Source organism: Oncorhynchus kisutch, linkage group LG6 (genome assembly GCF_002021735.2).
Source record: "Oncorhynchus kisutch isolate 150728-3 linkage group LG6, Okis_V2, whole genome shotgun sequence".
Lineage (NCBI taxonomy): Eukaryota > Metazoa > Chordata > Actinopteri > Salmoniformes > Salmonidae > Oncorhynchus > Oncorhynchus kisutch.
The window spans coordinates 12,420,028-12,446,376 of record NC_034179.2 but is presented as its reverse complement, the minus strand read 5'-3'; the positions used below and the strand labels follow the sequence as shown (position 1 = coordinate 12,446,376).

Sequence of the window (26,349 nt, the reverse complement as noted above, 5' to 3'; positions counted from 1 at the left end):
AGCTGAAGTGGATTGACACATTTTCTCTCATTAACGCTACCTCTTTTACAATAGGACATTGATCAGTCAGTGCAACATTGTATTTTCTGAGACTTCACATAATGCCTTGTCATAATTTCAGTGTTTGTGAAGGTCCATTTTTTAGGGCTCTGTGTAGTAATGTAGTAGCATGTGTAGCAATGTAGTAATAATGATTGGCTGCTTGAGTGTTGTCAGAATAGGTGTACACCTATTGTAAGTGTACACCCACCTACAACCACCTAATGACTCAAAATGCAGGCAGTTAAGAAAAACACTGGCAATACGGTTGGAGACATCCTGTTCAGTCCTACTGCCCATGTAATGGCCATTAAGTCCTCTCCTGTGTGTGTCAAACCACATTGTATTTGTCACATGCTTTGTGAACAACAGGTGTAGACTAACAGCGAAATGCTTACTTACGGGCCCTTCCCGACAATGCAGAGAGAAATAATCTAAAAATAATAACACCAGTACCGAGGTAATTGTGGTAGATATGTACATATATATAGAGGTAAAGTGACTAGGCAACAGGATAGATAATAAACAGTTTATTTTTTACCTTTATTTTACTAGGCAAGTCAGTTAAGAACAAATTCTTATTTTCAATGACGGCCTAGGAACAGTGGGTTAACTGTCTGTTCATGGGCAGAACGACAGATTTGTACCTTGTCAGCTCGGGGGTTTGAACTTACAACCTTCAGGTTACTAGACCAACGCTCTAACCACTAGTCTACCCTGCCGCCCCAGTAGCGAGTCAAGAGTTAGTGCAAAAAGGATCAATAGTTAACCAAATAGCTACCCGGACTAACTATTTAGCAGTCTTATGGCTTGGGGGTAGAGAGAGAGAGAGTGTGTGTGTGTGTGAGACACCCACTTCATAATTGGCGGTAATCTGAGTAATCAGATGTAGAATGCTGGGAGGAGGAGGCTGTAGTCAGGCAGTTAATCGTCTGAGCGCTATGTCCCTGTGTGCTTCTCAAATGGCACCCTGTTTCTTATATAGTACATTACTTTTGATCACAACCCGTATGCACTAGGTAGAGAATAAGGAGCCATTTGGGACACTACCTGCGTGGGGAGTAATTAAAGTTGGAATAATGACTCGAAAGGCACCCCATAAAGAAAATACTGCTTTTCTATTATCAGATAATACACTTTAATCACACCATTTTATTCTATTTATTTGATTTACCATAGAAATGACTTCCCTTTTGAAGGCCAGTTAGCCATCCTTATATCCGAAGGCCCCACTTCTACATTTAATCTGTAAATAAATCAACAAAAGCAGAATCGTGTCTGGCATTGAAAATAAATAGGTTGATTTTGTTTTCTTCTTCTTATTATTACATGAAGTTGAAATGTTTTTTGTCTCTGCACATGCATGCTTGGGGAGGGATTCCATTCCTGCGGAAGTCGTTTGTTGCTGTATAATGTTGTACAGCATGAGGTGTCGGCCATTTTGCATTTTTTGAATGAGGAATCCCTCCATGTGTTTGTCTGTGTTGAGGAAACATGGGAGTAGCCACACCAAGCCTACTTTTTTTGTGGAGAGTAAGCGACTAATTAATTGTTTTATTTGACCTTTATTTAACTAGGCAAGTCAGTTAAGAACAAATTCTTATTTAACTGCCTGTTCAGGGGTAGAACGACAGATTTGTACCTTGTCAGCTTGGGGGTTTGAACTTCCAACCTTCCAGTTACTAGTCCAACGCTCTAACCACTAGGCTACCCTGACTAAGCAGGTACCATTTTATAAAGTGAATTTAAACAACAAAAGACCTGCACTTGGTTAGCTTTGACACGGGTGTTCAGTTGACAGCCCACATATGTTTCATCATTGTGTGATTTATGCATGGCTGTCTGTTTTCTAAGGAAACAATATGGTTTTCTCTTCATGCATTTCCATAGAGTGTTGAATTTTCCCACTATCCTTTTATTTATGCCTAGTTAATGATGATGATGATGATAATAATACATAATGTGTCATTTAGCAGATGCTTTTATCCAACACAACTTAGTCATGCATGCATTTTTTGATGTAGAGGTGCTCCCGGGAATCGAACCCACTATCCTGGCGTTGCAAGCACTATGTTCTACCAAATGAGCTTCAGAGGACCACAATATGTGCTAGGCTATGGTTTTGAGGGTTATGAGGCTTATTATACAAGAAGACCCTTGGGTTTCAGTGCTGATTTTGTGGAGTACTGTAGTATAGTTGTACTGTAGTGAAGGCCTGGTAGTACAGTAATGTACTGTAGTAAAGTTGTAGTGTAGGTCTACTAGGACAGTAATGTAAAGTAGTGTAGGTCTAGTAGTATAGTTGTACTGTAGTATAGTTGTAGTGTAGTACAGTAATGTACTGTAGGAAAGTTGTACTGTAGTGTAGGCCTAGTAGTACTGTAGTAAAGTTGTACTGTAATACTGTAGTGTAGTAGAGTAATGTACTGTAGTAAAGTTGTACTGTAATACTGTAGTGTAGTACAGTAATGTACTGTAGTATAGTTGTACTGTAATAGTGTAGTACAGTAATGTACTTTTATTTCCTCTGCCTCGTAGGAAAGCAGGCAGGGTGGGTGGGGGATTTCCACGTGTGAAGAAATGTGAAGAATGAGCCACTCACAGTACAGACTACCGAAACACTGTTAGAATATGCTGCTGGAGGAGACCCGTTCAACTCATTCAATATCAAAATGGCGTCGTTTCAGACCTAGTTCAATGCATTGACTGACTCTGCCCTTGTGTTTGAAGATGGTCCATTTTACAGAGCCACAGTGGTCTTGTAAGTCTGTGGTAAAGGTACCTTTTCTAGTCTTTATAGTACCTGCCTAACAGTCACCCACTTTCCCTTACATAGGAATACAGTCACCATTGCCGTTCTCTTTCAGATCAGAACATGCCGTCTCATCACACTCAAGGCTTGTGATTGGCTGGTTTTGAATTATGCTCTCTGTCTATTGGCGAGTGAGTGTTGCTCAGAGTGTTTGAAGGTCAGGCAGTAGTATTTCACTGTTCGAGTTGTAATGACCTTTCGGTGCCAAAAAAAAACACTCGTACGTCTGGAATGTTATAAATGCTCCCAAATGCGAGAGAATACCGATCAACTGTTTTTCATAAACACAAATACACACACAATGTTTTCAACACGACAGACTAATAAACCGTGACACATTTTCTCTGTTGGAAAACCCAGGGCATTCGTTCAGTTATCTTGGTACTGCTCAGAGGCATTGAGGGCTTTGTAAGAACCGGTTCCATCGTTGTCCAGGGTTTTGGGGGACAGGGATAAGAGTGAGCTGCAGTCATCCATGCGTACAGGCACGCCCAGTTTAGGGCTGGGCTGGCTGAAGGTTTGAAGCCTGTCGTCTGACAGGGCTGAGGGCACTTGAATCCATTTACATAGTGCTTCTTGCCTGCAGTGGAGGCAGTTTAATAACCTGATGAAAGTTGGTGTCCTTTATGAGTTAAGGAACGGTGTGCCATTTTAAGAAGTGACAGTTGAGTTAGATCAATGGTCGTGTTCGTAAGGGCACACTGTAATAAGACGTTTTCAAAGCATTTTGTAACAGAAAACAACAATGAGCATTAGATAGTCCCTCTCCTTTTTCTTCCATTTTGTGCCTACTGAACACAACCCAGTATTCTGTGAATCCTGTAGGTCAAAGGTCAGAGTAATTGTTACGTTGTATGAATTGGTGTGGGTTTTCTGAGAGAGGTGAAAAATGGGAGTAGGAGGGAATCAATCCAAAGCTTTAGGTGTTTTATTGTGCCTATCTTTCCTGCCGTCCTGCCATAGAGAACACCTTACAGACACTGTGCTTAAGGACAATAAATCAATTGGACGTTGGTAACCACAAACCTAGCTCTGGCTTATATAATAAACACAATAACATTCAAGTCTTTACATTTTTTTTTTACATGGAAATATTCTAGTTTAGTCCAAGTTTAGCCATTTCTGTGTTCAAACACCCTGCACGTGGATTTAGATTTTATGATTTTCGGTTATCACAGTATTCGCACGGTCTAGTCTAGTTCTTTTGTTGGTGGTTCCATCAACGGCGACACTATGTTGAAGCCTGTGTGTTCTTAATTTGAATAGCAGCTAGCTACAGAAACTGTGCCGCGGTTGTTGGTAATGCAAGGTAATTGGGAGCACTTTCCTTCTCACTGTACCAGACCGGTTTGTCAAAAACGCAGGGTCCTGCTTTACAAACACAACGGCTAGGAAGAAACGAGGTTTGGCGGGGGGGGGGAGCAAGCCGCACCGAGCCAAATCAAGTCCACTTCTTTTTGTCCATGTATTTACTAGAGCTAAAGAATGGAATCTATTTGAGGAACACATGACTGTGTTCTGTATAGATGACTAAATACTGCAGAGTTTGGGTACACTCTAGATGTGCAGTTCCATGTCAGTGTTTTGGGCTGCTTGGGGCCGGGGTGTTCGCTCTTGATAAGAAACGTGACCTTGTTTTTTTGTGTTTTTTTTCCCCCTATTGCTCCCCTCTTTGGCAGTCTAGCGGGCGGTAGGCGAGGGGTGGGTTGGGCGGCGGGATGGGCCGTGGGGGATGGGGTACGGAGCAGGAGCACTGTGTGTTTGTTGGGCGTTTTCTAACTTATCCCAGAATTACTTTCTCCCTGCCAGGCTGACTGTGGCTCTCTAGTCTCTCATCACCACACTGACTCTATAGACTAGTCTCTCATCACCACACTGACTCTATAGACTAGTCTCTCACCACTGACTATAGACTAGTCTCTCATCACCACACTGACTCTATAGACTAGTCTCTCATCACCACACTGACTCTATAGACTAGTCTCTCATCACCACACTGACTCTATAGACTAGTCTCTCATCACCACACTGACTCTATAGACTAGTCTCTCATCACTGACTCTATAGACTAGTCTCTCACCACTGACTCTATAGACTAGTCTCTCATCACCACACTGACTCTATAGACTAGTCTCTCATCACCACACTGACTCTATAGACTAGTCTCTCATCACCACACTGACTCTATAGACTAGTCTCTCACCACCCCACTGACTCTATAGACTAGTCTCTCACCACTGACTCTATAGACTAGTCTCTCACTGCCCCACTGACTCTATAGACTAGTCTCTCACCACCCAACTGACTCTATAGACTAGTCTCTCACCACTGACTCTATAGACTAGTCTCTCACCACTGACTCTATAGACTAGTCTCTCACTGCCCCACTGACTCTATAGACTAGTCTCTCATCACCACACTGACTCTATAGACTAGTCTCTCACCACTAACTCTATAGACTAGTCTCTCACCGCCCCACTGACACTATAGACTAGTCTCTCACCACCCCACTGACTCTATAGACTAGTCTCTCACCACTAACTCTATAGACTAGTCTCTCACCACCCCACTGACTCTATAGACTAGTCTCTCACCACTGACTCTATAGACTAGTCTCTCACCACTAACTCTATAGACTAGTCTCTCACCACTAACTCTATAGACTAGTCTCTCACCACCCCACTGACTCTAGACTAGTCTCTCACCACCCCACTGACTCTATAGACTAGTCTCTCCCCACTGACTCTATAGACTAGTCTCTCACCACTGACTCTATTGACTAGTCTCTCATCACCACACTGACTCTATAGACTAGTCTCTCACCACCCCACTGACTCTATAGACTAGTCTCTCACCGCCCCACTGACTCTATAGACTAGTCTCTCACCACCCCACTGACTCTATAGACTAGTCTCTCACCGCCCCACTGACTCTATAGACTAGTCTCTCACCACCCCACTGACTCTATAGACTAGTCTCTCACCGCCCCACTGACTCTATAGACTAGTCTCTCACCGCCCCACTGACTCTATAGACTAGTCTCTCACCGCCCCACTGACTCTATAGACTAGTCTCTCACCGCCCCACTGACTCTATAGACTAGTCTCTCACCGCCCCACTGACTCTATAGACTAGTCTCTCATCACCACACTGACTCTATAGACTAGTCTCTCATCACCACACTGACTCTATAGACTAGTCTCTCACCACTGACTCTATAGACTAGTCTCTCATCACACCACTGACTCTATAGACTAGTCTCTCATCACACCACTGACTCTATAGACTAGTCTCTCATCACACCACTGACTCTATAGACTAGTCTCTCATCACCACACTGACTCTATAGACTAGTCTCTCATCACCACACTGACTCTATAGACTAGTCTCTCACCACTGACTCTATAGACTAGTCTCTCATCACACCACTGACTCTATAGACTAGTCTCTCATCACACCACTGACTCTATAGACTAGTCTCTCATCACACCACTGACTCTAGACGAGTCTCTCATCACACCACTGACTCTATAGACTAGTCTCTCACCACTGACTCTATAGACTAGTCTCTCATCACACCACTGACTCTATAGACTAGTCTCTCATCACACCACTGACTCTATAGACTAGTCTCTCATCACACCACTGACTCTATAGACGAGTCTCTCATCACACCACTGACTCTATAGACTAGTCTCTCATCACACCACTGACTCTATAGACTAGTCTCTCATCACACCACTGACTCTATAGACTAGTCTCTCATCACCACACTGACTCTATAGACTAGTCTCTCATCACCACACTGACTCTATAGACTAGTCTCTCACCACTGACTCTATAGACTAGTCTCTCACCACTGACTCTATAGACTAGTCTCTCACTGCCCCACTGACTCTATAGACTAGTCTCTCACCGCCCCACTGACTCTATAGACTGGTCTCTCACCACTGACTCTATAGACTAGTCTCTCATCACCACACTGACTCTATAGACTAGTCTCTCATCACCACACTGACTCTATAGACTAGTCTCTCATCACCACCCTGACTCTATAGACTAGTCTCTCACCACTGACTCTATAGACTAGTCAATCACCGCCCCACTGACTCTATAGACTAGTCTCTCACCACTGACTCTATAGACTAGTCTCTCACCACTGACTCTATAGACTAGTCTCTCACCACTAACTCTATAGACTAGTCTCTCACCGCCCCACTGACTCTATAGACTAGTCTCTCACCGCCCCACTGACTCTATAGACTAGTCTCTCACCGCCCCACTGACTCTATAGACTAGTCTCTCACCGCCCCACTGACTCTATAGACTAGTCTCTCACCGCCCCACTGACTCTATAGACTAGTCTCTCATCACCACACTGACTCTATAGACTAGTCTCTCATCACCACACTGACTCTATAGACTAGTCTCGCATCACCACACTGACTCTATAGACTAGTCTCTCATCACCACACTGACTCTATAGACTAGTCTCTCATCACCACACTGACTCTATAGACTAGTCTCTCACTGCCCCACTGACTCTATAGACTAGTCTCTCACCACCCCACTGACTCTATAGACTGGTCTCTCACCACTGACTCTATAGACTAGTCTCTCATCACCACACTGACTCTATAGACTAGTCTCTCATCACCACACTGACTCTATAGACTAGTCTCTCATCACCACACTGACTCTATAGACTGGTCTCTCACCACTGACTATAGACTAGTCTCTCACCACTGACTCTATAGACTAGTCTCTCATCACCACACTGACTCTATAGACTAGTCTCTCATCACCACACTGACTCTATAGACTAGTCTCTCACCACTGACTCTATAGACTAGTCTCTCACTGCCCCACTGACTCTATAGACTAGTCTCTCACCACCCCACTGACTCTATAGACCGGTCTCTCACCACTGACTCTATAGACTAGTCTCTCACCACTGACTCTATAGACTAGTCTCTCACCACTGACTCTATAGACTAGTCTCTCACCACTGACTCTATAGACTAGTCTCTCACCACTGACTCTATAGACTAGTCTCTCATCACCACACTGACTCTATAGACTAGTCTCTCATCACCACACTGACTCTATAGACTAGTCTCTCACTGCCCCACTGACTCTATAGACTAGTCTCTCACCACCCCACTGACTCTATAGACTGGTCTCTCACCACTGACTCTATAGACTAGTCTCTCATCACCACACTGACTCTATAGACTAGTCTCTCATCACCACACTGACTCTATAGACTAGTCTCTCATCACCACACTGACTCTATAGACTAGTCTCTCATCACCACACTGACTCTATAGACTGGTCTCTCACCACTGACTATAGACTGGTCTCTCACCACTGACTATAGACTAGTCTCTCACCACTGACTCTATAGACTAGTCTCTCATCACCACACTGACTCTATAGACTAGTCTCTCATCACCACACTGACTCTATAGACTAGTCTCTCACCACCCCACTGACTCTATAGACTAGTCTCTCACCACTGACTCTATAGACTAGTCTCTCACTGCCCCACTGACTCTATAGACTAGTCTCTCACCACCCCACTGACTCTATAGACTAGTCTCTCACCACTGACTCTATAGACTAGTCTCTCACCACTGACTCTATAGACTAGTCTCTCACCACTGACTCTATAGACTAGTCTCTCACCACTGACTCTATAGACTAGTCTCTCACCACTGACTCTATAGACTAGTCTCTCACCACTGACTCTATAGACTAGTCTCTCACCACTGACTCTATAGACTAGTCTCTCATCACCACACTGACTCTATAGACTAGTCTCTCATCACCACACTGACTCTATAGACTAGTCTCTCACCACCACACTGACTCTATAGACTAGTCTCTCACCACCACACTGACTCTATAGACTAGTCTCTCACCACCACACTGACTCTATAGACTAGTCTCTCACCACTGACTCTATAGACTAGTCTCTCACCACTGACTCTATAGACTAGTCTCTCACCACTGACTCTATAGACTAGTCTCTCATCACCACACTGACTCTATAGACTAGTCTCTCATCACCACACTGACTCTATAGACTAGTCTCTCACCACCACACTGACTCTATAGACTAGTCTCTCACCACTAACTCTATAGACTAGTCTCTCACCACCCCACTGACTCTATAGACTAGTCTCTCATCACCACACTGACTCTATAGACTAGTCTCTCATCACCACACTGACTCTATAGACTAGTCTCTCATCACCACACTGACTCTATAGACTAGTCTCTCACCACACCACTGACTCTATAGACTAGTCTCTCACCACTAACTCTATAGACTAGTCTCTCACCACTAACTCTATAGACTAGTCTCTCACCACTAACTCTATAGACTAGTCTCTCACCACCCCACTGACTCTATAGACTAGTCTCTCACCGCCCCACTGACTCTATAGACTAGTCTCTCACCACTGACTCTATAGACTAGTCTCTCACTGCCCCACTGACTCTATAGACTAGTCTCTCACCTCCCCACTGACTCTATAGACTCGTCTCTCACCGCCCCACTGACTCTATAGACTAGTCAATCACCGCCCCACTGACTCTATAGACTAGTCGCTCATCACCGCCCCACTGACTCTATAGACTAGTCTCTCACCACTGACTCTATAGACTAGTCTCTCACCACTGACTCTATAGACTAGTCTCTCACCACTGACTCTATAGACTAGTCTCTCACCACTGACTCTATAGACTAGTCTCTCACCACTGACTCTATAGACTAGTCTCTCACTGCCCCACTGACTCTATAGACTAGTCTCTCATCACCACACTGACTCTATAGACTAGTCTCTCATCACCACACTGACTCTATAGACTAGTCTCTCACCACTAACTCTATAGACTAGTCTCTCACCACCCCACTGACTCTATAGACTAGTCTCTCACCACTGACTCTATAGACTAGTCTCTCATCACCACACTGACTCTATAGACTAGTCTCTCATCACCACACTGACTCTATAGACTAGTCTCTCACCACACCACTGACTCTATAGACTAGTCTCTCACCACTAACTCTATAGACTAGTCTCTCACCACCCCACTGACTCTATAGACTAGTCTCTCACCACCCCACTGACTCTATAGACTAGTCTCTCACCACTGACTCTATAGACTAGTCTCTCACTGCCCCACTGACTCTATAGACTAGTCTCTCACCGCCCCACTGACTCTATAGACTCGTCTCTCACCGCCCCACTGACTCTATAGACTAGTCAATCACCGCCCCACTGACTCTATAGACTAGTCGCTCATCACCGCCCCACTGACTCTATAGACTAGTCTCTCACTACCACTAATTGGTATGGTTTTGTACCTTTGTTGCGTTAGGGAAATTAATCGTCACACATACAACAGCCCTGACTCACTTATAAAAATACACACACACACACACACACTCAGCTGTGCGTACACACAAAACAAGTGCATTTTGGAAGCACAGTTCATATACTGATGCTTTGATAGGTTCCATGGCACCTACTCACAAGCACCTTCCCCAATTCTGATGAAGGTTGATCCCGGGTGGTCCAATTCACTTAATAGGCAGACACAGATAAACCCCACAAAAGTACCATAGTCTCTCACCACTGACTCTATAGACTAGTCTCTCACCACTGACTCTAGACTAGCCTCTCACCACTGACTCTATAGACTAGTCTCTCACCACTGACTCTAGACTAGTCTCTCACCACTGACTCTAGACTAGTCTCTCACCACTGACTCTATAGACTAGTCTCTCACCACTGACTCTATAGACTAGTCTCTCACCACTGACTCTATAGACTAGTCTCTCACCACTGACTCTAGACTAGTCTCTCACCACTGACTCTAGACTAGTCTCTCACCACTGACTCTAGACTAGTCTCTCACCACTGACTCTATAGACTAGTCTCTCACCACTGACTCTATAGACTAGTCTCTCACCACTGACTCTATAGACTAGTCTCTCACCACTGACTCTAGACTAGTCTCTCACCACTGACTCTATAGACTAGTCTCTCACCACTGACTCTAGACTAGTCTCTCACCACTGACTCTATAGACTAGTCTCTCACCACTGACTCTAGGCTAGTCTCTCACCACTGACTCTATAGACTAGTCTCTCACCACTGACTCTATAGACTAGTCTCTCACCACTGACTCTAGACTAGTCTCTCACCACTGACTCTAGACTAGTCTCTCACCACTGACTCTATAGACTAGTCTCTCACCACTGACTCTATAGACTAGTCTCTCACCACTGACTCTATAGACTAGTCTCTCACCACTGACTCTAGACTAGTCTCTCACCACTGACTCTATAGACTAGTCTCTCACCACTGACTCTATAGACTAGTCTCTCACCACTGACTCTATAGACTAGTCTCTCACCACTGACTCTAGACTAGTCTCTCACCACTGACTCTAGACTAGTCTCTCACCACTGACTCTATAGACTAGTCTCTCACCACTGACTCTAGACTAGTCTCTCACCACTGACTCTATAGACTAGTCTCTCACCACTGACTCTATAGACTAGTCTCTCACCACTGACTCTATAGACTAGTCTCTCACCACTGACTCTATAGACTAGTCTCTCACCACTGACTCTAGACTAGTCTCTCACCACTGACTCTATAGACTAGTCTCTCACCACTGACTCTATAGACTAGTCTCTCACCACTGACTCTATAGACTAGTCTCTCACCACTGACTCTATAGACTAGTCTCTCACCACTGACTCTATAGACTAGTCTCTCACCACTGACTCTATAGACTAGTCTCTCACCACTGACTCTATAGACTAGTCTCTCACCACTGACTCTAGACTAGTCTCTCACCACTGACTCTATAGACTAGTCTCTCACCACTGACTCTATAGACTAGTCTCTCACCACTGACTCTATAGACTAGTCTCTCACCACTGACTCTATAGACTAGTCTCTCACCACTGACTCTATAGACTAGTCTCTCACTGCCCCACTGACTCTATAGACTAGTCTCTCACCACTGACTCTATAGACTAGTCTCTCACCACTGACTCTATAGACTAGCAGATAAACCCCACAAAAGTACCATGGTAATAATATAAATATTCTGTCATTTTAATTCCATATACAGTACTTTTCTCTGTTGTGTTTTAAAATCATTGTCATATCTGTCAGCCAAGATAGAATCTAATTGACTTTTACATTAATATTTTATCATTTTTTACCCAATTTCGTGGTATCCAATTGTTGTAGTAGCTACTATCTTGTCTCATTGCTACAACTCCCGTACGGGCTCGGGAGAGACAAAGGTTGAAAGTCATGCGTCCTCCGATACACAACCCACTGCTTCTTAACACAGCGCACATCCAACCCAGATGCAAGCCGCACCAATGTGTTGGAGGAAACACTGTGCACCTGGCAACCTTGGTTAGCGTGCACTGCACCCGGCAAGGATATCCCTACCGGCCAAGCCCTCCCTAACCCGGACGACGGTAGGCCAATTGTGCGTCGCCCCACGGACCTCCTGGTCGTGGCCGGTTGCGACAGAGCCTGGGCACGAACCCAGAGTCTCTGGTGGAGCAGCTGGCGCTGCAGTACAGCGCCCTTAACCACTGCGCCACCCGGGAGGCCCCTCTAATGGACTTTTTCAGGTTCGGCCTGGTGGTGTAGTGCTGCCCATCTTCTCCACATGGAATATATTAGGTCCAGCAATTGCCTATTCAAACACTAAAGGAGACGTTCAATAATTACGTATTCAAAATAGGTTGTCCCAACCTTGCCAATGCGTAAGCAAAGCATGTCCTATGCAGTTTTTAGTCACTGTCTGAGTGCTGTGCTTGTAATGATTTTGAAATGAGCTTTTCAATGACCGATAAGATAAACACAGAAAGTAGTTTGACTGGGGAGAGGTGGTAATTGTGATCAATAACCAAATAATGAGAATACACACTAGGGTCGTCCCTGACAACAACAAAAAATCTCGGTTGACCGAAAGTCGTCTGTTCTTCCAACCAATCAAATTTTTTAAACTTGTATTTTTCACACACACAGTTGAAGTCAGAAGTTTACATACACTTAGGATGGAGTCATTAAAAGTCATTTTTCAACCACTCCACAAATTTCTTGTTAACAAACTATAGTTTTGGAAAGTCAATAAAGACATCTACTTTGTGCATGACACAAGTAATTTTTCCAATAATTGTTTACAGACAGATTTATTTCACTTATAATTCAATGTAATACAATTCCAGTGGGTCAGAAGTATACATACACTAAGTTGACTGTGCCTTTAAACAACTTGGAAAATTGTGTCATGGCTTTAGAAGCTTCTGATAGGCTAATTGACATAATTTGAGTCAATTGGAGATGTACCTGGTGATGTATTTCAAGGCCTACCTTCAGACTCAGTGCATCTTTGCTTGACATCATGGGAACATCAAAAGAAATCAGCAGCTTCATCCTTGGGAGAAATTTCCAGAAGCCTGAAGGTACCACGCTCATCTGTACAAATAATAGTATGCAAGTATAAACACCATGGGACCACGCAGCCATCATACCGCTCAGGAAGGAGACATAGTCTCCTAGAGATTAATGTACTTTGGTGCAAAAAGTGCAAATCAATCCCAGAACAACAGCAAAGTACCTTGTAAAGATGCTGGAGAAACAGGTACAAAAGTATCTGTTTCCATAGTAAAACGAGTCATATATTGACATAACCTGAAAGGCTGCTCAGCAAGGAAGAAGCCACTGCTTCAAAACCGCCATAAAAAGTCAGACTATGGTTTGCAACTGCACATAGGAACAAAGATCATACTTTTTGGAGAAATGTCCTTGGTCAGATGAAACAAAAATAGAAATGTTTGGCCATAATGACCATCATTATGTTTGGAGGATAAAGGGGGAGGCTTGCAAGCCAAAGAACACCATCCCAACTGTGAAGCACGGGGTGGACACATCATGTTGTAGTGGTGGTGCACTTCACAAAATAGATGGCATCATAAATAGGGAAATGATGTGGATATATTAAAGCAACATCTCAAGACATCAGTCAGGAAGTTAAAGCTTGGTCGCAAATGGGTCTTCCAAATGGAAAATGACCCCAAGCATACTTTCAAAGTTGTGGCAAAATAAGGACAACAAAGTCAAGGTATCGAAGTGGCCATCACAAAGCCCTGACCTCAATCCCATAGAAAATGTGTGGGCAGAACTGAAAAATCGTCTACGAGCAAGGAGGCCTACAAACCCGACTGTTACACCAGCTCTGTCAGGAGGAATGGTCCAAAATTCACCCAACTTATTGTAGGAGGCTTGTGGAAGGCTACCCGAAATGTTTGATCCAAGTTAATCAATTTAAAGGCAATGCTACCAAATACTAATTGAGTGTATGTAAATGTCTGACCCACCCCCAATAATTTATTTCAGCTTTTATTTCTTTCATCACATTCCCATGTGATGAAAGAAATAAAAGCTGAAATAAATTATTCTCTCTACTATTATTCTGACATTTCACATTCTTAAAATGAAGTGGTGATCCTGACTAACCTAAAACAGGGAATGTTTACTGGGATTAAAAACTTAGTTTAAATGTAATTGGCTAAGGTGTATGTAAACTTCCAACTTCAAGTGTATGTGTATCTATATATATATATATATATATCTATGTCTCTGTGTTTTAATAAAATCATCCATATGCATTGAGCTTGTCTGATACTTTAAACTTACTGTTTGATGAAATAAGACAGAAATGATTCGAGGGAGCCAGAGATCTAGATAACCGGGGAAGAAAATATATCCCGAAGTTGCTGGTAATAAATAAATAAACGAGTCGTCATCAACCCTTCTCATGTGGAATGCCGATTTATATCTTACCATTTCTACTGATCTGCGTGACAGTTATGGTTTTCATATACACATTTTTGCCGAACAGTTTCATTTATGATAACTTCTTCACATCTCAAAATCATTGTCATGTGGTTAATCACAATGCTATCTAAATGAAAAAATGATACATACTAAAAAAGTTGTTTCTATTGTCAGTTATGTAAAAATAGCCTACACAAAGCCAACAAATAAAAACATTGCAGCCTGCAGGTAGAAAACATTCTGATTTTAATATAAATATCCAATAATTCACATTGGCTACACATGGCCTGTCTGCAACCAACTTGAAACATTGTATCAACAATGAACTTGGGTCCAGCTGAAGCTTTTGAGCTAGCTAACTTGCAACATTGTTTAAAATACTTTGGGCCCTCAGTTTCCTGCCCAGTGAGCTCAGGACGTACACAGCTGTAGGGTATTTACGCAAGGAGTAAAAAGCAGTGCTTGACTTTGGCAGAAGCTCACCGGAGAGGAGTGCTGACACCTCAAATGTTCTACTGCTTGAGCTCCTGTTCCTCTTTATAGAATATTAGCTCAAAAGTATTGTGGAGCTGCTGCACGTAAATATAAACAGTACCGGCACCCAAAATGAGTACCGGAACATATTTCAGTTCAAGTCAAGCACTGATGAGAAGTAATCAGGTAGGCCTATTTTATGACTTTTCCACTGAATCAGAGCATAGCATTTTCCCCTTTCACTCTGAGTTGTTATCGAAAGGGACGGAGCTGGAAAGATTTTTTAAGTACATTGATGAACTATTGTCATTCTCAATGGATGTTAAAACCGACTTTGTTTGCTGTTTGAGGTGAAGAAAACATTACTTTGAGAATCTCCACAGCTCATTAGTGGTTGTGCGTTAAGCCAATCAGAAATTCTATCAGACATCCCCAAATGGCCACATTAATATACCTACATTTGCAAGCAGGCCATGTAGCCTAGAGGGCTATTTCTATGCGTATTCATGCTTACTCAGCATTGACAGGAGCGCTTCAAACAAAAGACTATGACTAAATTGACAACTCGTAAATGGAATGAAATAAACCAAAACTTGTTTCTCACAAGTACAGCAGCATAGGTTGTGGGATCTGCAAACAAAATGTCCACTCTGACAATGAGAACGGTAAAAGATTGGAATAATATGTTGAATGCATTAACATAAATTACCATAACAAAACAAACATTGTAGATGAGGAATTAACGGTAAATGTACTACTGGCGATGTATGTAAAGGGGAATTGATAGACGCTAACAATCAAATGCAAACAATTCACACTAAAGTTATGAAACAATGAATGTGCACAAATTGGCAGAAGAGAGCACATTCTAGAGAAGTGCATTGTGCATCTGGGTACTGCATGGTTAATCTGATGTCTGCATTGGCCGTGTAGCATTTATGGTGATAAGCCTCAGCAGAAATCAGGGCATTCATACTTCTTGTGCTTTGCTGAGCAGTGCAAAGCTGTGGTGAAGGAAATTGTCAAGGAAGTGAGTTTTTGTGTTTTCTACAGGATGCACCGCCCCCACCTACAGTCAACCAATCATGTCAATGCAGAGCCATACAGAGCCCTCCACATTGTTGTAACAGTTGGGAGGAGCATGGCGATGCGGTATGGAGCTCGATTTGGTCTCTGGAGGCTCCGCAATTGCGTCCCACCCTCCATATGGAGCCTCCGACCACATTTTCAGATAAATTGGCTCTCAGTCTAGGCCTCCACAATGGATTAGTTCACTGAGATGGGTGCATATATGGAGATGTTTTTGTCATTTAGAAATGTCCTTGTTCTTGACAGAAAAGCACCCCCCCCCTCCTGTTAAAATAACATCAAATTGATCAGAAATGCAGTGTAGACATTGTTAATGTTCTAAATTACTATTGTAGCTGGAAATGGCTGATTTTTAATGGAAGCCCAGCATCCTGGAGTCTCCTCTTAACTGTTGACTTTGAGACGGGTGTTTTACGGGTACTATTTAATGAAGCTGCCAGTTGAGGACTTGCGAGGCGTCTGTTTCTCAAACTAGATACTTTAAAGTACTTGTCCTCTTGCTCAGTTGTGCACCGGGGCCTCCCACTCCTTTCTATTCTGGTTAGAGCCAGTTTGCGCTGTTCTGTGAAGGGAGTAGTACACAGTGTTGTACGAGATCTTCAGTATCTTGGCAATTTCTCGCATGGAATAGCCTTGGTTCTGAGAAATGGACTGACGAGTTTCAGAAGAAAGGTCTTTGCTTCTGGCCAGTTTGAGCCTGTAATCGAACCCACAAATGCTGATGCTCCAGACACTCAACGAGTCTAAGAAGGCCAGTTTTATTGCAACACAACAGTTTTCAGCTGTGCTAACATAATTGCAAAAGGGTTTTCTAATGATCAATTTGCCTTTTAAAATTATAAACTTGGATTAGCTAACACAACGTGCCATTGGAACACAGGCGAGATGGTTGCTGATAATGGGCCTCTGTACGCCTAAAAATCTGCCGTTTCCAGCTACGATAGTCATTTACAGCATTAGCCATGTCTACTCTATATTTCTGATCAATTTGATGTTATCTTAATGGGAAAAGTTTTTGCTTTTCTTTCAAAAACAAGGACATTTCTAAGTGACACCAAACCTTTGAATGGTAGTGTGTGTCTAAAGTTTTAGAACACCTACTCATTCCAGGATTTTTCTTTATTTTGGCTATTTTCTCAATTGTAAATAATGGTGAAGACATCAAAACTATGAATTAACACATATGGAATCATATAGTAACCAAAAAATGTTAAAGAAATCCAAATATATTTGAGATTCTTCAAATAGCCACCCTTTGCCTTGATGACAGCTTTGTACACTCTTGGCATTCTCTCAACCAGTTTCACCTGGACTGCTTTTCCAACAGTCTTGAAGGAGTTCCCACATATATGCCGAGCACTTGTTGGCTTCTTTTCCTTCACTCTGTGGTCCAACTCGTCTCAAGCTATCTAAAAACAATTTTGGGACTCAATGAAAACAACAGTGGCTGTAATAATTTATACTGCATGATCTTAATTTATTATTCACATAAGGATATATCAAGTTATTATTATTATCCATACCGCATCGCCATGCTCCTCCCAACTGTTATTATTATTATGGGGTGGCAGGGTAGCCTAGTGGTTAGAGCGTTGGACTAGTAACCGAAAGGTTGCAAGTTCGAATCCCTGAGCTGACAAGGTACAAATCTGTCGTTCTGCCCCTGAACAGGCAGTCAACCCACTGTTCCTAGGCCGCCATTGAAAATAAGAATTTGTTCTTAACTGACTTGCCTAGTTAAATAAAGGAAAAATAAACAATTATTACCCCTTTGTACACCAAGAGTGACATTTTCATGCCCCTGAACAGGCAGTCAACCCACTGTTCCTAGGCCGTCATTGAAAATAAGAATTTGTTCTTAACTGACTTTCCTGGTTAAATAAAGGTTAAAAAAAATAACTATTATAATAATAATAATTTTGCAAAAGCAAATGGCAGTGAGCCAACCAACCATAACATTTCAAATAGACCGGATGTATGGCATATTATCCAATCGGCCAAAAATGTCACCATCTCTTGACCATTTCTAAACACCAAATTTGTAAAAACATTTACAGTGCAGTCGGGAAGTATTCAGACGTTTTGCCTTTTTCCACATTTTGTTGCGTTACAGGCTTATTCTCACATTGATTCAATAGTTTTCCCCCTCATCAATCTACACACAATACCCCATAATGACAAAGCAATAACAGGTTTTTAGAAATGTTTTACAAAATTGTAAAAAAAAAAATGTTTTAAAGGTATTCAGACTCAGTGATTATAGCCTTGAGTCTTCTTTGACCCTACGAGCTTGGCACACCTGAATTTGGGGAATTTCTCGCATTCTTCTCTGCAGATCCTTTCAAGCTCTGTCAGGTTGGATGGGGAGCGTCGATGCACAGTTATTTTCAGGTCTCTTCAGAGATGTTCAAGTCTGGGCTCCGGCTGGGCCACTCAAGGACATTCAGAGACTTGTCCCTAAGCCACTCCTGCTTTGTCTTGGCTGTGTGCTTCGGGTCATTGTCCTGTTGAGGCTAAGGTTTACCTTCCAATCTGAGGTCCTGAGTGCTCTGGATCAGGTTTTCATCAAGGATCTCTCTGTACCGTTCAGCTTTCCCTCGATCCTGACTAGTCTCCGAGTCCCTACCACTGAAAAACATCCCCACAGCATGATGCTACCACCACCATGCTTCACCGTAGTAATGGTGCCAGGTTTCCTCCAGACGTGACGCTTGGCATTCAGGCCAAAGAGTTCAATCTTGGTTTTCATCAGTTTTCTCATGGTCTGAGAGTCCTTTAGGTGCCTTTTGGCAAACTCCAAGCATGTGCCTTTTACTGAAGAGTGGCTTCCATCTGACCACTCTACCGTAAAGGCCTGATTGGTGGAGTGTTGCAGAGACTGTTGTCCTTCTGGATGGTCCACCCATCTCCACAGGAACTCTGGAGCTCTGTCAGTGACCATCGGATTAATGGCCCTTCTCCCTCGATTGCTCAATTTGGCCGGGCAGCCAGCTCTAGGAAGAGTCTAGGTGGTTCTTAACTTCTTCCATTTCAGAATGGTGGAGGCCACTGAGTTCTTGGGGACCTTCAATGCTGCAGAAATGTTTTGGTACCCTTCCTGTTTTTTCTTTGTCATTAAGGTGTGTGTGTGTGTGTGTGTGTGTGTGTGTGTGTGTGTGTGTGTGTGTGTGTGTGTGTGTGTGTGTGTGTAGATTTGATTATTTATATTTAATCCATCTTAGAATAAGGCTGTAACAAAATGTGGAAAAAGTTAAGGGGTCTGAGTACTTTCCGACTGCACTGTAGAAAACATTCAATATCATGTACTAACTGCACCAGTGTTTTAGTATTTTTCTTGTTGCAACCTAAGGAGCCTATAAAACGTCTTGATAGAAAGTGGATTGCTTAGTTCGTGGCTGCAGAGGGATATAATGTGAATAGTCATTGACCCTCCGATGAAAGGTCTAATGCAGATAATGTACACTGTGTTATAGCGTTCCATGCATATCATCATTGCCCCTTTCCCAACACAATAGATGAATTCAAGTCAGTGTGCCGCAGCCTGCCTAGTGTCCTTTTGTCCAGGATGGTTACCATAGAAATATAATTACTAAAACGGACATTCCATTCAAGTCGATGTTCTGTGATGGGTAGTAATTATATTTCTATACTATGCTGTCAACGCCACACAGCAGATAGACACACACATAAACACGGGGGGAGGGGGGTCCTTTATTGGTTGTCATAGCGACTTACCCCCCCTTCTAAGACTGTATGCATTTATTGGAGGAAAACATGCAGTGGAAGGCAGAGATTTGTGTTCATTTGTTGTGCTGACTTCAGGAATGGATGTCTGGTTTTGGGGAGAAAAATTCAAATGTACAGCATATTTCCCGATTCACAATGGTGTTATTTCTTATTGGAATATTCTTGTTCTCATTGTCACAACTAAGATGCATTATTTCCCATTATTTCATTTTGAGAGATGTAGCCCCCACTGTAAAATGATTCCCTAGCCTTATCCCCCTGGTCGCATAACAACTAGGACATTTGGCCCATGGACAGAGTAGATAGAAACCTGTCTGGTACAGGACAGGTGGTGCAGAGCTATTGATTGAGTCTGGAGGTGTAGTAGCTCTTCTTAGTTCAGGTCTTTTATAGGTTTTGATTCTGAATGGTGCTGAGCATCAACACATTGTCCCTCAGCCTTCTGCAGCATTCTGTCTTTGCCGTGCTCTGTGTTTGTCCCTCTGCAGCATTCTGTCTTTGCCGTGCTCTGTGTTTGTCCCTCCTCAGCCTTCTGCAGAATTCTGTCTTTGCTCTGTGTTTGTCCCTTGACAACCAGCTTGTGCTCGGCTTACGCTTCCGACGACGGGTCAGTGACGCTATGCTGATGATTTAATATCGCACAAATGTCGGCCAGTACCCCCCCCCCCCCCCCCCCCAATATGTCTGCCTACCAGATCAATTTGTATGTATTTTTCAGATGCAAGAGGGCCAGATGCTGTTTTACTATCCCAAAGCTGTTTTACCCATCTCAAGAGGAAAACGCCGAAAACAAAAAATAGCTGCCTATCTGACATTGATTTGTGTCTTTTATTTTTCAGATGGAAGATGGCCACACACTGTATGACTACAACGTGGGTCTGAACGATATCGTCCAGCTGCTTATCCGTTCCCAAGCGGGGGACGCTCCAGACAGTCCTCTCGTCATCTCCCCTGTCGTCAGCCCCAAGGAGTGTGACACAATGCCCCCCACCACCCCCAACACTACGACTGGTGCAGCTACCACCCCCTCTAAACCTACCACCGTGGCCCCAACACTTACCCCCAAACCCACCACAGTCAACAACAACACAACCACCACTGGCGACACCAGTACTACCACCAACATCAGTACAACTACCAGTAAGAACACGAATATCACCAGTGATCCCAATAACAACGGAGACGAGTCTTCTTCTGGTCCACCGGCACCACTGGAGAAGCACGACAACCAGCCATCAACCTCTACACGTCCCTTCCTCATAGACGCGGGAATTGGGGTGTTCAAGGTAAAAGAGACTGTGGTACAATTTTCTCTCAGGTTGATTCATTTGTGGTTTGTATACGAAAGGCTGTGGGATAATATGCTATAGAATAAGAATATAATTAAGCAAAAAGGCCCGGGGGGTGGACACAATGCGTCGTGCCTGGATAGAGGCCTTAGCCGTGGTATATTGGTCATATACCCAAACCCCTGAGGTGCCTTACTGCTATTATAAACTGATTACCAACGTAAAAATTGTTAGACCACTGCGCCACCGGGAGGCGGGTATAAGGCACTGCATCGCATTGCTAGCTGTGCCACCAGAGACTCTGGGTTCGATCCCAGGCACTGTCGCAGCCGGCCGCGACTGGGAGGCCCATGGGGCAGCGCACAATTGGCCTAGCGTCGTCTGGGTTAGGGAGGGTTTGGCCGGCAGGATATCCTTGTCTCATCGCGCACTAGCGACTCCTGTGGCGGGCCGGGCGCAGTGCATGCTGACCAGGTCGCTAGGTGTACGGTGTTTCCTCCGACACATTGGTGCGGCTGGCTTCCGGGTTGAATGGGCGCTGTGTTAAGAAGCACTGTGGCTTGGTTGGGTTGTGTTTCGAGGGAGCTCTAATCAAAAAGACAGTCCTCAGTCGGAGCTCAGTTGATTAGAGAGCGAGCATTCACAACTCTACTATAGCTCACCTGGTTAGAGAGAGAGCATTCACAACTCTACTATAGCTCAGTTGGTAACAGAGAGAGCATTTACAACTCTACTATAGCTCAGCTGGTTATAGAGAGAGCATTCACAACTCTACTATAGCTTAGTTGGTTATAGAGAGAGCATTCACAACTCTACTATAGCTTAGTTGGTTATAGAGAGAGCATTCACAACTCTACTATAGCTCAGCTGGTTATAGAGAGAACATTCACAACTCTACTATAGCTTAGTTGGTTATAGAGAGAGCATTCACAACTCTACTATAGCTTAGTTGGTTATAGAGAGCATTCACAACTACTATAGCTCAGTTGGTTAGAGAGAGAGCATTCGCAACTCTACTATAGCTTAGTTGGTTATAGAGAGAGCATTCACAACTCTACTATAGCTCAGCTTGTTAGAGAGAGAGAGAGCTTTCACAACTCTACTATAGCTTAGTTGGTTATAGAAAGCGCATTCACAACTCTACTATAGCTTAGCTTGTTAGAGAGAGAGAGAGCTTTCACAACTCTACTATAGCTCAGCTTGTTAGAGAGAGAGAGAGCTTTCACAACTCTACTATAGCTCAGCTGGTTATAGAGAGCATTCACAATTTAGGAGATACTGAAATATGTTTTGTCGTTAATTTCCTTCATGGCAATGGTACACCAGCAGCAGGTCATGCGGCCTCATTTCACCACCTTTTCCCCTTTGCATTGCTGTGGTTTGGGCCCACATGCCTGTGGTAGTTTGAATTGGCAGCCATGTCTCAACTCCCTCAGCGATCTGAACTCCATCTCCATAGTGACCGGCCGGCCAGGACACAGTGCTCAGGAGTGTTTAGCTACTGTAGCAGGTCCAGTGGTGTGGGTGCCAGTCAGGGGTCTGTCTGGCTGACTGGTGTGTGTGAGGTGGCTGGGTTGCTTTTATCTGTCCTATTTCACATGTGTGAATTGGAAATGTTTATTTTTTTTGCATATCCCAACTCTCCCCGAGTCACCCTTGGAGAATGGGGTCACAGCCAGGGGAGGTTGATATATTGTTATGGGTCCTTATTCACAAAGCGTCTCAGAGTGGGAGTTATGCTATAGGATCAGTGTAGCCTTTTAGATCATAATGAATAGGATTTATATGGACGGGGGGGGGGCGCGTCATACAACGGCAATCCTGTTCTGATAAGCGTTTTGAATACTGGCCCTGTACTCAAGTGTCCCTGTTGAGTGATGTCTGGATGGGACTGTACCTCGTCTTTTACCTCATGGTATGTTGCTCTACAGATTTTAATCTCCCCTAGGCCTAGAATCAGATAACAGGTTCTAGAAGCCATATTACCATGGAACAAATGGTTGCTAGGAATTTCTCTTGGTATTTTTTATTATTCATACTCACTTACAGTAAATGGTGGAGCTGCTACGTTTTGATGGACACACTGTTCACACACAAAGCCAAGCTGCAGGGGAGTGTGTGCCTAAAGATGCCTTGTAGACCCAAGCTCAGAGACACACTATACCCAGAGCCCAGCCCTGAGAGAGGGCCTGCCGCTGGCGAACCACAGCGGCTGTAAAAGATATGTGCTGGAACATGGACAAGACAGTCTCTTGGCTCAATGCTTATAGCGCCATCAAGGAGATGACTGCAGCTGTGTTTTCAGTTCCAAAAGTATGTGGACGCCTGCTCGTGGAACATCTCATTCCAAAATCATGGGCATTAATATGGAGGTTGTCCTCCCTTTGCTGCTATAACAGCCTCCACTCTTCTGGGAAGCCTTTCCACTAGATGTTGGAACATTGCTGCGGGGACTTGCTTCCATTCAGCCACAAAAGCATTAGTGAGGTCTGGCACTGATGTTGGGTCAATTAGGCCTGGCTCACAGTCGGCTTTCCAATTCATCCCAAAGGTGTTCGATGGGGTTGAGGTCAGGGCTCTGTGCAGGCCAGTCAAGTTCTTCCACACCGATCTCGACAAACCATTTCTGTATGGACCTCGCTTTGTGCACTGTCCATGCTGAAATAAGAATACAATGGGTGTAGATCTTACCGTGAAATAGTTACAAGCCCTTAACCAACAATGCAGTTTTAAGCAAATAGTTTAAAAAATATTTACTAAATAAATTAAAGTAAAATAATAAGGTAGGTAGGTAGTTGTAAAGTGACTGCATATCTAATAAACAGGGAGTAGCAGCAGTGTAAAAACAAAGGGTGGGGGTGGTGTCAATGTAAATAGTCTGGGTGGCCATTTGATTAATTGTTCAGCAGTCTTAGAGGCTGATAAGGAGCCTTTTGGACATAGACTTGGATGTCATTGTATGCTGGAGTGTTAAGATTTCCCTAACTAAGGGGCCCGAACCATGAAAAACAGCCCCAGACCATTATTCCTCCTCCACCAAACTTTACAGTTGGCGCTATGCATTCGAGCAGGTAGCGTTCTCCTGGTATCCACCAAAACCCAGATTAGTCCGTCAGACTGCCAGATGGTGAAGCCTGATTCATCCCTCCCGAGAACGCGTTTCCACTGTTCCAGAGTCCAATGATGGCGAGCTTTACACCACTCCAGCCGACCCTTGGCATCGCACATGGTGATCTTAGGCTTGTGTGGCTGCACAGCCATGGAAACCCATTTCATGAAGCTCCCGTCATTGTGTTGATGTTGCTTCCAGAGTCCGTTTGGAACTCTGTAGTGAGTATTGCAACCGAGGACAGACAATTTGTACGTGCCATGGGCTTCACCACCCGGCGGTCCCGTTCTGTGAACTTGTGTGGCCCACCATTTCGTGGCTGAGCTGTTGTTGCTCCTAGATGTTTCCACTTCACAATAACAGCACTTACAGTTGACCGGGGCAGCTCTAGCAGGGCAGACATTTGATGAAACTGACTTGTTGGAAAGGTGACATCCTATGGCGGTGTCACTTTTGAAAGCCACTGAGCTCTTCAGTAAGGCCATTCTGTTGCCAATGTTTGTCTATGGAGATTGCATGGCGGTGTGCTTGATTTCATACACCTGTCAGCAACGGGTGTGGCTGAAATCGCCAAATAGCCTGAAATAGCCACAAACCTTTGGCATTGTAGTGTACTAACAGGATTACTTAAACACTCAAATGTACCATTGTGCACTCTGACTCACTGTCTGATAAATAGCATATTTTATTATATTATGACTAATGATGGAGATGACTGAACAGCAAACAGGTTTACTCAGTAGATAAAACTGACGAGGTAAGCACACTCACACATAATGAACAGGAAGTAGTATATGTATTGTATTACTTAACTTAATGTGAACAGAAAACACCAAAAATCTGCCTAACTTTGATACTGCTACTGAGACGAGTACAGTAGTAGTGATATCTCTGAAAGCTAACGTTTGTTTTAGTTTGTTTGTGATCAATTGTTGCAGGTTCAGGGTACCTGTATTATTGATGTGCTACTGTTTTTGAGATTTAAATGTACTCAAATTTAAATGTACTCAAACCCAGCAGGCGCCGACAGAGATGGCCGAACGCCTCGCTTCGCGTTCCTAGGAAACTATGCAGTTTTTTGTTTTTTTACGTGTTATTTCTTACATTAGTACCCCAGGTCATCTTAGGTTTCATTACATACAGTCGAGAAGAACTACTGAATATAAGATCAGCGCCAACTCACCATCAGTACGACCAAGAATATGTTTTTCGCGACGCGGATCCTGTGTTCTGCCTTACAAACAGTACAACGGAGCAGATCCTATGCAGCGACCCAAAAAAACGACTCCGAAAGAGAGGGAAACGAGGCGGTCTTCTGGTCAGACTCCGGAGACGGGCACACCGTGCACCACTCCCTAGCATTCTTCTTGCCAATGTCCAGTCTCTTGACAACAAGGTTGATGAAATCCGAGCAAGGGTAGCATTCCAGAGGGACATCAGAGACTGTAACGTTCTCTGCTTCACGGAAACATGGCTCACCGGAGAGACGCTATCCGAAGTGGTGCAGCCAACGGGTTTCTCCACGCATCGCGGCGACAGAAACAAACATCTTTCTGGTAAGAAGAGGGGTGGGGGCGTATGCCTTATGGCCAACGTGACATGGTGTGATGAAAGAAACATACAGGAACTCAAATCCTTCTGTTCACCTGATTTAGAATTCCTCACAATCAAATGTAGACCGCATTATCTGCCAAGAGAATTCTCTTCGATTATAATCACAGCCGTATATATCCCCCCCCAAGCAGACACATCGATGGCTCTGAACGAACTTTATTTAACTCTCTGCAAACTGGAAACAATTTATCCGGGGGCTGCATTCATTGTAGCTGGGGATTTTAACAAGGCTAATCTGAAAACAAGACTCCCTAAATTTTATCAGCATATCGATTGCACAACCAG

At 43.7% G+C, this 26,349-nt stretch overlaps 1 protein-coding gene across 1 annotated transcript in view; it reads left to right on the top strand.

Moving 5' to 3' along the window:
* Positions 1-26,349, top strand: part of LOC109892330 (E3 ubiquitin-protein ligase UHRF2-like) — a 51,219-nt gene that overhangs the window by 1,678 nt on the left and 23,192 nt on the right. The window contains exon 2 of the mRNA XM_020484801.2: positions 20,892-21,338. Within this exon, the coding sequence (XP_020340390.1) occupies positions 20,892-21,338 (447 nt within the window). The remainder of the gene's footprint in view (positions 1-20,891; positions 21,339-26,349) is intronic.